At 48.2% G+C, this 14792-nt stretch overlaps 1 protein-coding gene across 1 annotated transcript in view; it reads left to right on the top strand.

The window, feature by feature from the left end:
* The window catches only part of MARCO (macrophage receptor with collagenous structure), a 32603-nt gene extending 18404 nt beyond the window's left edge, over nucleotides 1-14199 (top strand). The window contains exons 9-17 of the mRNA XM_075529165.1: nucleotides 473-571; nucleotides 679-720; nucleotides 1174-1266; nucleotides 1358-1420; nucleotides 7767-7811; nucleotides 8968-9066; nucleotides 12357-12401; nucleotides 12830-13006; nucleotides 14069-14199. Of these exons, the coding sequence (XP_075385280.1) occupies nucleotides 473-571; nucleotides 679-720; nucleotides 1174-1266; nucleotides 1358-1420; nucleotides 7767-7811; nucleotides 8968-9066; nucleotides 12357-12401; nucleotides 12830-13006; nucleotides 14069-14199 (794 nt within the window). The remainder of the gene's footprint in view (nucleotides 1-472; nucleotides 572-678; nucleotides 721-1173; nucleotides 1267-1357; nucleotides 1421-7766; nucleotides 7812-8967; nucleotides 9067-12356; nucleotides 12402-12829; nucleotides 13007-14068) is intronic.
* The last annotated feature ends 593 nt before the right edge of the window (nucleotides 14200-14792 follow it).

Here is a 14792-nt window from a genome sequence, read left to right as displayed (position 1 = left end):
AATATGCCTGTCTCTCCACCAACATCTCAGTGTTTCTTTTCTTTTTCAGCATTTGGGATCTGTTTTCTGGATCCTTCAGATTTCCCTGTGCAAGTTTTTAAAAAATGATTCCCCTAAATGGGGATGTTAAGATGAACCTGGCTGTGCTGACTGAGCTGGGAGACCAGAGGGCAGCGGGGTGTGGGGGTGGGGGGAGGGGGGTTCCGTGGGGCCAGCTTCAGGGCCTGGGGCTGAGGAAATGGCCAGAGTCAACCACGTCCAGTCTCTGGCATCAACCCTCTAAGAGTTTCTGGCTCGGCTCTGAGGCAAAGCGGGGCCCTGTTAAAGGACAGGGGGTTATTTTGTCCATTTCTAAGCATCCTAGGGAGCCCCAGGAGTTTTGAGTTCAGAATGTGAGTGGGTAGGTATGTTAGAATTGAGGTACTCTGCTGGGGGTACCCCCCTGAAACTTGATGATTTCTTGCCTTTTCAGGCAGCAAAGGGGACATGGGTAAGAAAGGAGACATGGGGGCCATGGGACCCCGTGGAGACCCAGGAAGTAAAGGTGACTCTGGGAGACCAGGCCCACCAGGTAAGCAGCCACCTGGTCAGGTTCAGTGACCTGTAGATATCACGATTGTTTGGCCCAGCTGAGGCAGAAGCAAAACAAAAGTTCCTAAAAATCCTGTTTCCTCTTAGGTGAACCCGGATCTCCTGGAATCAAAGGCAACCAAGGTACACACTGGGAACCTGACCATCATTCTAATGCCCATTGTTCTTGTCGATACCATGATCCCTCATCGTTTATTCACTGTTACATGAACCATAGAACACTTGACCATCACTTGGAGTTGCTTAAAAAGCTGGTTTCTCCTGCAAGGAACCACAGAGCAGCCCACAGAGGCTAAATTGATCTTTCTCTTAAGATCGTTCCCCTACCCTGACACCCAGAAGTGTGGGACTGGGCACTCCCAATAAGTCCACAAGTCCCAAACTGGGTAGCAGTGAGTGGAAAAAACTAATACATTTTCCACACCTTTGAGATGTCGCTCCCGCGAATTGCGTTTTTGAGACCAGGACTGGTTTGTGGTCTCTAAAGAGTGATGTTTACAACGTTCCTGAATGATGGGAACAGGGTGGGGGGTGGCCAGGTCTTCTGAAAGCATTTCAGCCTTGCAACTGCTGCTTGACTTTCAGGACAAGCAGGATTGCAAGGCCCTCCGGGTATGGCAGGAGCCCTGGGTCCCAAGGGAGACCCTGGCAGGACTGGCCTCACTGGGCTAACAGGTAAGGTGTTGGGTCCTGAGGTGGATGAGGAGAGACGCCCCAGGATCTCCCGAGCCCAGAACTTACCCGCCTTATGCAATCTGTTCTCCAGGAGCACCAGGGCCACCAGGGAGTCCGGGAGCTGCGGGGCTGAAAGGAAGCAAAGGAGACAAAGGTACAGAAGGCATGGTGGCACCAGGGTGGCTGCTGGTATCGGGATGGACAGGGGAAAAGCCTTTTGTTCCTGGATAGGACCGTGAAAAGAAGGCAGAGAGTCTGGTGTGTCTCAGGTTCTCTGCTGCTTCCGAAAGAGACTAAGGAGAGAATTTCCAGCCTCTGAGGGCCCCTGAGCTCAAGGTTCTGAGATGGTTCTCCCTCTGCTTAGAGTTCTGACAAACTCCAAATGCCCAGATCCAAACTCCAACACTGGGGAGGTGCACAGGGCACCCGCCCTGCCATCTCCCGGTCTCTCAGCTGTGTGCATGGTTTCCTCTCTCACCTGGTGACCCTCAATGGGGCCCCAAGGTCAGGCTCGGGCTTTCGTCAGTTGGACTAGAAGCTCCCTGTTGCACTTTATCCCAGAGGACCTGCCCGCACCAAGAGAATGCACAGACTAAAGCATAACATTGCGTTAATTCTGCCCATTCATCAATATGTCCTGAGCACCTGTTCTACGCTCATTGGTCAAACAAGTCTGGGGCACTAGATAGGCCCCAGGGGATACCGGGAACCCAGCATCTGCTCTCGGATTACAGTGTGGTGTCGGAGACAGACAGACAGACAGCCCCACCCAAACAGTGTCAGATACACTGCGATGTGTGCATTTGCCTGGAGGACTACCCGTGTCATTCAGGTCATAATAAGGACAGGGTAATGTGTAAAGTTGTCTGGGGAACCCAGGCCCCCTTCTTTGCTAGCATACAGGATCATAGACAATGGTGTCAGACAATGGGATCCCCTTGTCCCAGGTCGTGCTACAGACTCACACCAGAGTAGGTTCTTCACAGTTAAAATCGATGAATAGATTGACTGATTCATTTATTCATTCTTTAAGAAAATGTTACATAATTCTTAGATACTTCTCAGTTTGGTGGGGCTGGCAAAAAGACCTGTGCAGCAGTGGAGTGAGAATTTGAACTCAATCTTGGTGAATGAAAATGGTGGTGGTGAGAGAAGCCTAGACTGGGGAAACAGAGCAGGCAAACTCACAGAAGCGTGAGGGATGTCTCTGTGTAGATTAGTGCTCCTGGAGGAGGGTGAGGAAGTAGGCCGGAGGGGTAGACAGTATCATTTTCTGGTGAGCCGTGGACTCTGGACCTGTGAACTTTGTGGTTCTCCTGAAGACTGTGAGAAGCCATGGAATGAACCATCCTTTCCACACCTACTCTTGATTATTTCTCTCTCTCTCTCTCTCTCTCTCTCTCTCTCTCTCTCTCTCTCTCTTGTGTTGGTATGGGGATGGTGTCTGCTATTTGATAGTGGATGAAAGCCAGGTCTTCTCATAATGGGACATAATATCTACTCATCAGTGTTAGGACAGTAGTAGTCCCCCAACTAAAGATACAATGGTGTTTGTCCAGTTTTGAATATATCAAGTCAGATTTTCAAATTGGCGCGCCCCCCATTTTGTAAATAAAGTCATTTATCTCTCAAAAGAATGTCTAACTTCTTTGAATGACAATGGAGAAATGCCCAGAGACTGGCTTCACCTAGATAACAGCCAGATCTCACCATTATTGCACAATAATTATAGAAGCAACAGTTCACTTGATTCTTGCTCTGTGCTTGAACTTGATTCTCATAATCTTATTTCAACTACCAATGACCATGAAAAGCAAGTTGTATTATCCCCCAGGAGGTAAAACTTTTGCTCAATGTCTCATGGGATTTGGTCCCGAAGTCTGATTGCAAAATCTATACTTTTCCTGATGTAGTATAGAATAACAAAGATTAATGATTTCAGAGAAGTTAGATTTGCCCTGGCTTCCATCTTGCACCTGAGTAGCCACGAGCAGTACTTGACCTCTCTGGGCCTGGCTCTTCTCATCTGTGAATCGGGACAACTTGTCAAGAAACACCCAGGTCTCTATCAGCTCTGTAGCACTCTGGGTTTGAAATGGGCCATTTCCACTTGGAGCAAGACAAGTATAAAAATTTTATTGGTGCCCTAAGCAGTAGGCGGGCATGTTGCTTTCTGAGTTAACTATTTTCTTAGGGTCAGTCTTATCGCTTGGGATACAACTCCTGCAAATAAATGTTTTGAACTCCCTTGGCAAGGTTAGTCGGTGACTACCGAGAAGAAGTAAGTTGGTGTGCGATTAAGAGAAACGCACCTGTATCAATTTCCTTTACAAAACGAAGCTCTAGGTCCCAGGTTCCAGCCCTTTCTTCCTCTGAGGTGCAGGAACCCACCCAATCAGGGTACCTCCTTGATGTACAGTGGAGGAAATAGCAGCCCCTGATCCATTACTGAATGAACTCCTTAGTGGGCATTCTCTTGGGGTCCAACACAGTTCGGAAAGAAGTCACTCAAAACCTAATTCTCATTTCCTCCCCTTCAAGAGAGGAGACTGGGAGAGCAGTGAGCACCCATTCCAAACACCTTATCACGCACGGACCTTTGTCTGGGAGCAGGGTTACTAGGGGAGTTCCTAAGTGGGAGGCGCTGTAGAGATCAAAGAGGGGCTTCTCGGAGGAGTGAGTATCATGCTGGCCCTGAAGGATGAGTGTGATCTGTTTAGGGCCAGGCTTCACCAAGTGTGATCTCCAGACCCGGGATAGCAGTATCATCCAGGAGCTCCTTAGAAAGGGGGAATTCTCACACCCTCACCCCCCATCCTACTGCCATTCACATATAGGCCTATAGGACAGAGTTGCGCTGCCCTATCAGGTTTCCAAGGTTACACATCTGTATGAAAGCAGACTGCCATGGCATTCCCCTGCTCAGTGACTAGTGTGGTGGAAATACCAATCTCTGGGTTAGCAGGTGGGCACGCTCCCAGGGCTCCTGATCTGGAGTGCCCAATCAGCCATTCTGGCTTCTTGCTCTCAGCTGCTGTGGAGTTGGTCCCCTAGCTCATGATGGTCCCTGAAGTGCTGTTTGGTCCTGCATCCTCCTCATGATCTGCCATCGATAATGCTATGGTGATGCACGGTGTTTTTATTGACTGGCTTTCCACAAGTAGACCAGCAGGACTTTCTTTACATTCTCGTCACCTGGGAGCCCCAGGGAAACCTGCTCCATATTGCAGCATCACAGACTGAACTGGGGTCTCCTGCGTGGAGGAGGAGAATTCTAACCCGAACCCTCACTTCCCTGGAGATGGGGCCAAGACCACGATTTCTGAACATACTAACACTCCCTCTCTGGATGATTCTGATATGCTCTCAAGTTTGATCAGTGTGTTAGGGGTAAGGGGTGACCCAAAGGGGCTGCACCATCTTTGGAGGCAAGTGACACTCCAGGGAGGAATGAGTCCTGGGAGGAGTGATGGTGGGACAAAGGAAGCAATAGGGCACAGCGGAGGAGGCTATGTCAGACTTACAACCCAGCCTTACTGTCCCACCCCTGTGTGACCTAGGACAAGTCACCCCACAACCCCGTCCACAAGAGTCAACTCCCTCCTTGTAAAGATAGTAATGGCCGTATATTCAGAGAGCTAGAAGGTAAGGGGGTCTTACAGGAGGTCTCAGGGGGGAATGAGATTGTGTGTGGTTTGCAGAGCCTCTGGTGCCAAGCCTGGCTGGCAGCAGCACATACAGAGGCTCCCAGGATGGAGAGCAGGGAAGAAGGTGGGAGGAATGAAGTAGGAAAGGTCAGGTGCCAGGGATCACGAGCCCAATGAAAGGAGCTTCCCTGTGGTTCCTACCTTAGAGAGAGCATTTGTTGGTCATGCTTTAGAGGCCAGCTGGAGAAGGGCACTTTCTTTTGGGGATAGGGGACCAAGGGAAGGTTTCAGTGTCCGGGGCCATGGACCTTGCTTCTAAGGACAAGCTCTTCAGTGATCTCTGCAAGGTGGTACCCTCTAGGATGCAGGCAGAGAGGACCAAGAGTCCCGATGAGGATTGTTTATATAAGAACCAGCAAAGACATACTTCTGAATGCAGTTTTCTCCCCAAATCTTGAACTAGGCCATTCAGATGTAAGTTAATGGGGAGTCAACATCTGCCACAGTCTGGTTAGCTCAGCCGCACATTTTCCTGGGTGTTTGCTGGATATCACAACTCCCGTGTCCCCACGCTCTCAGCCTCAAGGATAGATCCGTGAAGGAGTAAGAACTGCAGGGAACTATGGACTGAGCAGATGCCCAGGTCTACAGGGCTCCACACTTGATACAAATGACCATTCCAGCCTCATAGCTGACCCACGAGGCAACAAGAGAACTCATACAAGGAGACACTGAAGATGAGGCTGGGGGTACAACTTACTCGGGCCACAAAGGCAATGCAAGGTAGAGACAGGAATCAAGTCTAATCTGCCTCGCTCAGCAACGACATCGCTCCATTGTCTTGGGAGAAATACCATCCAACAGGGAGGGCCAAGACACCACTAGCCTTTTGAAAAGTCTTTTCCAACCGCATTGCTCCCTTACCTCTAGCGAGGGACTGAAATAAATGCCCACCCAGATCCTGCCAGCACTTCCTTCTCTAGTTGCCATGACCTGCATCCTCAGCCGTCTGAGCTTCTTCCCCAGGCACGGCTAGGAACTTAGGTTTCCCTTGTTCATTATTCTGAGGAGGGGGTCCTGGATAGACTGGCCCGGTCCCATCTCTCCCGGTCTGTTGTCGAGCACACAGTAGGTGTTCAGAAAGCTCACTCAAGCTTGAATTGAAGTAGGAGGCAGGAACTGGCCTGACAGGAAGTCGACCATGAGGATAGAAATTCTCGGTGGCGTCTGGAGAGAATTCAAGAGTGGGTCTTTGGTTGCCGCTGGTGTGTGTCATGGGAGAAAAACCAGTGAAGACATTGCAGTGAGCACAGCCCCACTCATAGAGCTGCTGGCGGTCCTGCTCTCACCTAGTAGCCATCAATTCATAATCAAGTTCACTCCTGGCTTTTCCCAAGGTTGTGCAACCATATTGGGGGGGGGGTTCCTCTATAAGATTTAGGTGCCAATCAATATTGGCCTTAAAAATCAAGAGATTGTGATGTTGCTAACCCAACCAATGGTTATCGCAGAGAGACCCAGAAGGCAGCTGTGGGCCAAATGGGTTTTCCACAATGTCTACTGAATGAAAAGATGGACAGGAAAAATAGGAAGGAAGGATTGTCCTATGAGAACTTTAGATCAGAGCATCGTGAGTGACTACAGTTGTTGCTCTCTCTTGGTCTGGACCTGAATGGGACCATTTGGCTTCTCTGAGCACCAAATAAGGAGCCTTAGTGTCACAGTGGTTAGACACTTAGCTGCTAACTCAAAGGTAGTGGTTCAAACCCACCAGTCACCCAAGGAAGAAAGCTCTGTAAAGTCTTGGAGACCCACAGGACAGTTCGACTCTCTCCTATAGAGTCATTATGAGTCAGAATTAACTTGATGGAAATAGGCTTGTTTTTTGTTATGGGAGGCCATGCTGAAATAATTCCAAATACCTCTGAAGCATCTATTAGGGGAAGGGTCCTTGGTGGTGCTGTGGGTTAAGCGGCAGGTCACGCAGTTCAAACCCAGAGCTGGTCCGCAGGTGAAAGAGGAAGTTGTCTGCTCTTCTAAAGATCTACTCTCAGAAACAGGGAGGGGTAAGTTACTGAGGGGGCAGGGAGGAGGGGAAGAACCACACATGACAAGATCGAGTTGTAATTTCATTTCTTGAGATGGGCTGTGTAACATTTCTTTAAAAACAAAGGGATGCAAAGACTCCCTCCAGATTCCTTATCCTTCAAACCGAAGCAGTGGTCGGAGTGGCTTAAATTAAAAAATAAATTAAATTAAAAAAAGAAAAAGAGGAGGAAAAATAACATTGAAACAGCCTTGGAGTCTTTAGTGACAAACAAGTTCCTAACAAACAAACAAAGGAACCCCGTATAGCGTCTCTATGAGTCAGAATTGAATCGATGGCATTGGATGGAGGTCAACTGTGTGTAAGTTTTCAAAGCACCCGGTAGCCACTGAGTCCCTCCATGATTTTTATTTTGAAAACCAAGCTAATTTTATTTTTAAAAATACTTCCTAATTATCATCCAATAATGATCTCCCCTTCCAGCATCAAGGAATGGTATTGGATTTAGACTCCCCAACAGATTATCAATGGGTAGAAAGACCAGCCATTAAGTCTGGGGCCCAACAAACCCAGACTTCACTTCAGTGCATTTCTGTTTCACCCCCATCTACTCATCCCCATTTATCTGCAGCCTGTCTCCTTTTATTCTCTGCTAAAGAGTCTTTCAACAATTGTGGAGAACCAATGTATCTTTCTTACTGCATTAATCAGACAAAAGGTAGAGGTTGTCTAAGATTAAAAGTGTCTAATGTCTAAGTTTTATTATATTCTTCCCCCACCTCCCTTCTTTTTTGTTTTGATCTTAGGACTTCAAGGACAGATAGGAGAAAGAGGAGAATCTGGATTTCCAGGTAAAGGGCTTGCTTCATTTTAATTTCTTAGAACGAGGACGGGGAGGCCTGTGCTCTCAGAGGGCAGAGCTTGTGGACCAAATGTTCAGCTGTGTGACCTTCCTCCCCACATTGCCATACCCCCGCCCATCTGAGGCTAATAGTACTCCAGGACTCTGTCACTCAATCCTCGGTCGCGAGGAGACCTTTGGGGAGTGACATGAATTCGCTCTCCTAAGGGGAACAGGGTAATGAAGGGGAAGGAAAATCCCAAGGGGGCTGGTGGGGTCTCCAGGCAGTGCAGTTAGACCCCATGGAGCTGCAAACCTTCCTCTCTAGTCCCTGATGAAAGCAGAAGGCTCTGCCTCCCCCAGGCAGCTGTGATCCACTTCTGTGGCTCTCCCTGGGGTCCCTCTGGAGACACTGTACCGTGCAAGTACTTCATACACTCAACTGCCATTGGGAGGGTTAGAGGTTTGGGCCCACCCAGAAGCACCATCAAAGAAAGGCCTGGTGATTTCCTCCTAACCTCCAGCCTTGTGGAGCACACTTTTACTCTGGGTTTGCTCCATGGCAACTGGTTTGATTTGGCTTGGTTTGGTGGGCCCTCACGCTTTGTCTCTCCTCTCCCTGCATCTTATAACGAGGCTGTTGTTACTCTCCTCTCACCCTCCTTCCCTGAGCCCTTGAGGATAGTTGGCTACTGAGCTCACGTGCGACACACTCTATTTCTAGTCCTGTCAATAGCCCTGCCTGGATGGGTGCTAAAGCATGGCTTCTTCAACAAATGTTTGAACAATGTTTCTGTTCTCATGATCTAGAAATTTTCTGCTATCTGATTTTGTTAAATTTGAAGGGTTAAGACCTAGAAACACTCTAGCATATTCTCCCAGCATGGCTAGAATTTCCACACAATAATGTTAGCTGGGGACCATACCCCTCCAAAATCCTGTAAGCTCTTTGCCAGCATATCCTCAATCAGCATCTAGGCAGGAGTCAGAGGGTCTTCGCCATACCCTTAGTTGAACCACAGATATAGGCTGAATATTCAAGCAGTCCATTCAAGGGGGAAAGGCCTATTAGGCAAGGCCAATTCACTCATTAAACACAAAAGCCCTTGGATTCTCATTGGAAAGAGACACAAAATGCTGATGGAGATGATCTACCTCCTCTCCAGGTCCTGCAGGCCTGAAGGGAGAAAAGGGAAGCCCGGGGATAGCAGGCCTCAAGGGTGTGCCTGGACCAGTCGGACAGAAGGGAGTTCCAGGAGTGAAAGGTAAGCCCTGATCTTAAGGGTACAAGATTTTCAGAACCCAGGCAGGTAGAAAAAACTCCGGTGATGTAGCAAGTTATACATTGAGATGCTAACTACAAGGTCAGCCATTCAAGCCCACCAGTTGCTCCACAGGAGGAGGGCGAGGCTGTCTACTCCTGTAAGCATTTAGTCTCACAAACCCACAATGACAGTTCTCCTCTGCCCTATGCGGTCACTATGAGTTGGTATCAACTTGATGTCAGTTTGTTTGGGGTGTTTTTGGAGGAAGGTAGAGGTTTCAAGTGTTCAATTAGCAGTGTTCACAGCTCTGAGCACACAGGTATGAATAAAGCATGGCCTTGGACCTCAGAAAGGCAGGTGCTTGAACTTGTCCTACACCCACCAACGCTGCTGCCACCACAGACAGTTTCCATGTCTGACTGGACCTTTGTATAGAGAACACATTCCATACCATTCCAGGCCTCTGGTCTGTTTCTATTAATCGTTTTATTAGGGGCTCATACAACTCTTATCACAATCCATACGTACATCAATTGTGTAAAGCACATCTGCACGTTCATTGCCCTCCTCATTCTCAAAATATTTGCTCTCCACTTAAGCCCCTGGCATCAGGTCCTCATTTTTTCCTGTCCCTCCCCACTCTCCCCTCCCTCATGAGCCGTTGATAACTTAGAAATTATTATTTTGTCATATCTTGCCCTGTCCAACATCTCCTTTCACCCACTTTTCTGTCGTCCGTCTCCCAGAGAGGAGGTCACATGTAGATCCTTGTAATCACCACTCACACCACTGGTCCTGAAAGAATAATCTGTCCTGGATTCCCTGTGTTTCCAGTTCCTATCTGTACCAGTGTATATGCGCTGGTCTAGCCAGACTTGCTAGGTAGAATTCGGATCATGATAGTGGCGGGGTGTGGAGGAAGCATTTAGGAACTAGAGGAAAGTTGTATTTTTCATCCGTGCTACATTGCACCTTGACTGGCTCGTCTCCTCACCTAGCCCCCTCTGCAAGGGGATATCCAGTGGCCTACAAATGGGCTTTGGGTCTCCACTCTGCACCCTCCCCCCTCATTCACTATGGTAAGGTTTTTTTGTTCTGATGATGCCTTATACCTGATCCCTTCGACACCTCGTGATTGCACTGGCTGGTGTGCTTCTTCCATGTGGGCTTTGTTGCTTCTGAGCTAGAGGGCCGCTTGTTTACCTTCAAGCCTTTAAGACCCCAGATGCTGTACCTTTTGATAGCCAGGCACCATCAGCTTTCTTTGCCACATTTGTTTATGCACCCATTTGTCCTTAGCAATTGTATCACGGAGGTGTGCACCAATAATATGACTTTTTGTTCTTTGATGCCTGATAACTGATCCCTTTAGCACCTCGTTATCACACAGGCTGGTGTGTTCTTCTATATGGGCTTTGTTGCTTCTGAAATAGATGGCCACTTGCTTACCCTTAGGCTTTTAAGACCCCAGACACTATCTTTTGATAGCTGGGCACCATCAGCTTTCTTCACCACATTTGCTTATTCACCTACTTTGTCTTCAGCGGTTGTGTAGGGAGGGTGAGCATCATAGAATGCCAATTTAATAGAAGAAAGTATTTTTGCATTGAGGGAGTATTTGAGTGGAGCCAGGCCTCTGGTCTGTTAAATGCCAGGGGCCATGGTGATTCTGTGGTAGAATTATGAAGGGGCACCCAAATAAATCTGGAGTTGCAGTGGGCAGAGTGGAGCTATTGTAGTATACATTTTCCCCACTAGGCAAGCATCCAGCAACTCATTCTGAGTTAGTGCACTCAGTGGCATTGCCTGGGAAGGTTCTCTCTGGTCACAGTGAATTTTTTCATAAAAACAGTTTCATTCTAACCTTGTTTTTGTGATGGGTGATTTAAGAGAACAGCATGCAGCTGTGGAATTTTGCTTCCTGCTTGTGAAAAACTGTTGAACACAGCCTACAAGGACAGTGCTATGGGAAAAACTCAAGTGGACTAGTGCTTTTCTCATTTCAAAAAAGGTAAAATATTGATTGATGACAAACCTTGTTCTGGACATCTGTCAACGTCCCAAACAGACAAAAATGTCAACTCGTAGTGCCTTTGGGGTTCATTCCACTAGGTCAGACTGTTCATCAAGCTTTCTATTTAAAGGTTCTGAAAAAGATTGCATAACACTGTGTGACAATAAAAGGCCTGATTTGTTGCAGATGGGGGACTGATTTTGCCACCATGACAATGCACCTGCTCATGCAGCCATCTCAGGGTGCCAATTTTGGCAAAAAGCAGCACGCTTCTCTTGCCCCATGAACCTTACTCACTTGACCTCGCTCTGTGTGACTTCCTTTTGTTTCTAAGAATGAAGAGGGACATGAAAGGACCCGGTTTGATGACATAGAATAGGTGAATGGAAAAATGAGGGCATCACTGACAAAGCATATAAATTTCCTCTAGTTCTTTAACGCTTTCTTTCCCCCACTCTCATGAACCCAATTCTCCCTTACAAGCATGGCCAGACCAGAGCATGTACACTGGCATAGATAAGAGCTCAAAACACAAGGAATTCAGGACAGACAAACCTCTCAGGACCAATAATAATAAATAAATAAAAGATCTTAATGGAAAACATTGAATAATAGCTGACAAAAACCATTAAACTATTTAAATATTTTTAAAAGGAAATTAAAAAGTCTTCTAAGAATGGAATTGCATATTTGGCAAATATATTAAGTGAGATGGATAAGGTTGTTTTGCAAAATAATGTTTAAATACATAGCTTTGGGATAAAAATATCCACTTTGGGGGGGAATATCCCCTCATAACCTTTTCCTGGCAGAAGATGCCAGTTTGATTCTTGGACAATTTGCAGCCCCACCTGTCTGTCAGCAAAGGTTTGTGTTTTCCCACGATATTGAACAAGTTTTCTTGAAATTTCCAGACTAAGAGGAGGAAGAAAAACTTAGTGATCTACCTGTAAAAAATGAACCGATGGAATGTGATGACATCATGGCTCCCTGTCGTGGGGAGCTATTTTATGTAGAATCATCATGGATTGTGGGCCAACTTGATGGCAGCTAGCAATGGCACTCCACCTTCAGTCCTCCTTGCTGCAGCTTAGGCTGCTTTCCTCTAGTGCCACCACTGGAGCCCATGGCAGAGCCAGCCTCCATGATGCCCGTGCGCCGGGCAAAACTGTCTAAGCTAGCCTGGCCTCTCTTCCCACTGCAGACAAAGGAGCGCAGGGGGGCCCCAGCTTGGGCTCCCTCCAATTATGTGCCTGTGTGCTTTCCTTCATGACAGGGTCTTCTGGGCAACAAGGGATAAAAGGAGAAAAGGGTCAAAAAGGTAATTGTTATTTCTATTCTCTTTCATTTGTCTTTGGAGTCACTCCTGTACTTGGAGATGGAGTGTGTGGCTGGGAAGAGGTCTTTCTTTCCTCTAAGAAATGTATCATCTGGGGGGAAAGCCCGTGGCATAGAAGCACAGGGCAACTTCATCCCTGCCTTCCTCCCCCACACCCCCTTCTTTTCCTCTCCATCTTTGAACCCTTCCTTCTACGCCACCCTACACCCCCCTGACACCCAGCATTTCTTTATCTCCACAAGACAAGGGAGTCTAGCCAGCTCTGCTGGTGCTGGTGATCCACCGCAGGCCTGGGTGTGCAGAGGTGTAGTGATGGAGTCTTCTGGGCTCTCATGCCAGCCCCGGGAGACCAGCCCAGCTCCCAATCTGGGCTTGGTTTCCTCCCCTCCTCCATGCGCTTCCTCACCCAGGTGATGTCCCAGCATATGTCAGGATCATCGGTGCCCAGGGTAAAGGACGGGCTGAAGTCTATTATGAAGGCATCTGGGGGACCATCTGTGATGATGACTGGGGCAACGCTGATGCCACAGTCTTCTGCCGCATGCTGGGCTACACCTCAGGAAAAGCAATTTTCAATGTGCCAGCTGGTGAGTGAGTTCTCTGCCAGAGGCCCCTTTCTTTAAGATGCTTAGGTGGCCCTCTTGGGGGTTGAGACTGGCACGGCAAGTGGCTCAGAGTGGTTTGGGTTAACAAAGCACTGGGCCTACAGCTCAGGGATCCAGACTCCCCAGCAGGATGATGGCTGTGCCAGCAGAGGCTAGCTTGGGGACCGAGGCGACTTCACATCCCTAGAGCCCACATTTGGGAGGGGCGACCTCCCAAAGGACAATTTGGGTCTGGTGCTAGGAGGAAGAAAGGAAACAGACAAGCAATAGAGGTTCATTCCAGCTGTCTGGGACTCAAAGCCCCAACCACCGAGAGTCATTGTTTTTCATGAGCCGGTGGGAAGATACAAGGAAAGAGACACAGGCCGGTTGTGAGGAAGGGGTCTGGGGGTAGCAGACACTCAGTGCTATGTTTTCAGTCCCAGGCGCAAAGTTTTAACAGAGTCATAAGCCCCTTTCTTTGGCCATAAGAGCTATTGAAGCACAGATGTTAAACTGGCCTCTCCTGCCCCACCCCGCCCCGCCCCCAACTACTTTTTGCCCCTACGCAACCCCAAAACACATTCCTCCTTGTTCATCTGAGTCCTTTAAAACGAACCTTTTTTCTCTCCTTTATGCCTGTTGGTTTTACCCTAGGGTCGATCACCCTACTCAAATAATATATCTGTTATCCTCTGAAGGCTTGATCGGAAGTCCATTCTATCAGAAGGAAAGGGCCTTGAGAGAGGCAGAATATCTTAAAACCAGGGGTCTGACTTCATTAAAAGGGCAAGAATTGTGCATTAGCAGGGAATAAGTGGAATGTTCAGAGACCCCCTAGGAGGAGATGTCATAGAGTGTGTGGATTAAGTGTTGGGAAACCGGATGAGACTTTTGCCAAAGGGCAGAAAGCAAGATGGAGACAAGTGAGGATGAAAGACGGGCTGTGAGCAGCACCATGTGTCTGAATGGATGTGGGAGGAACCACTGACCAAACCCAATGAAGCTTCTCTTCTGCTTTGACTCTAATCCCAGTCCTGGCCTCTTTGCTCTTTCCACATCAAGGCACGGGGCAAATCTGGCTGGATAATGTTGCATGTATTGGATCGGAAAACAGCCTGTGGCTTTGCAGCAAGAGCAGCTGGGGCTCTCACAATTGCAACCACGGTGAGGACGCAGGTGTGGACTGCATATGACCCACCTCGGCCCTTCTCTGCTCGGCCACAGCGTCTGCAGCACCGGTGCTCCAACGGCAGCCCTGGGAAGGCTGGACCTCGGAAGGCGGCTCTGGGAGCAGTAGGGCAGATTCTGGGGAGGGAGCGATCATTAATAAAACACAAAGTATTAGCGGGTGATGTCATTGCCTGGGACTGCTGTCACAGAGTTAGTGCCCACAGCCTTCACTGGATACCCCGTTGAATTGGTGCCCGTGTGCTCACACGTGCGCACACCCAACACTCACACCATTTATGGCTGTGTTGCGGTTGACGAACACAAAGGGACTTTCAATTGCATGCAGGAAGTGACGTTCATTTGTCACATTTGGTCTGGAGCGTCCTTTAAATCATGCAGCTATAGCAGGAGATAGAGCAGCTTCCAGTGTTTCCTCTCCAGCAGTAGAACTGCTTTCCTTCTCTTTGGCCAGAAGTAAAATCGGCTTGTCTTTCAAATCGTGCTGTATGTGTGATAGCTATGGATTGTAACTTTAAGCACCCAAATCAGTTCTCATTAGGGTATGTGCTCTATAAATGCCAGGGGCGGGGGGTTGTCTTTTTTATTCGCTCCTGTG

The sequence above is a fragment of the Tenrec ecaudatus genome, chromosome 13, assembly GCF_050624435.1.
Source record: "Tenrec ecaudatus isolate mTenEca1 chromosome 13, mTenEca1.hap1, whole genome shotgun sequence".
NCBI classification, from domain to species: domain Eukaryota; kingdom Metazoa; phylum Chordata; class Mammalia; order Afrosoricida; family Tenrecidae; genus Tenrec; species Tenrec ecaudatus.
This window is presented reverse-complemented; position numbering and strand designations above follow the sequence as displayed.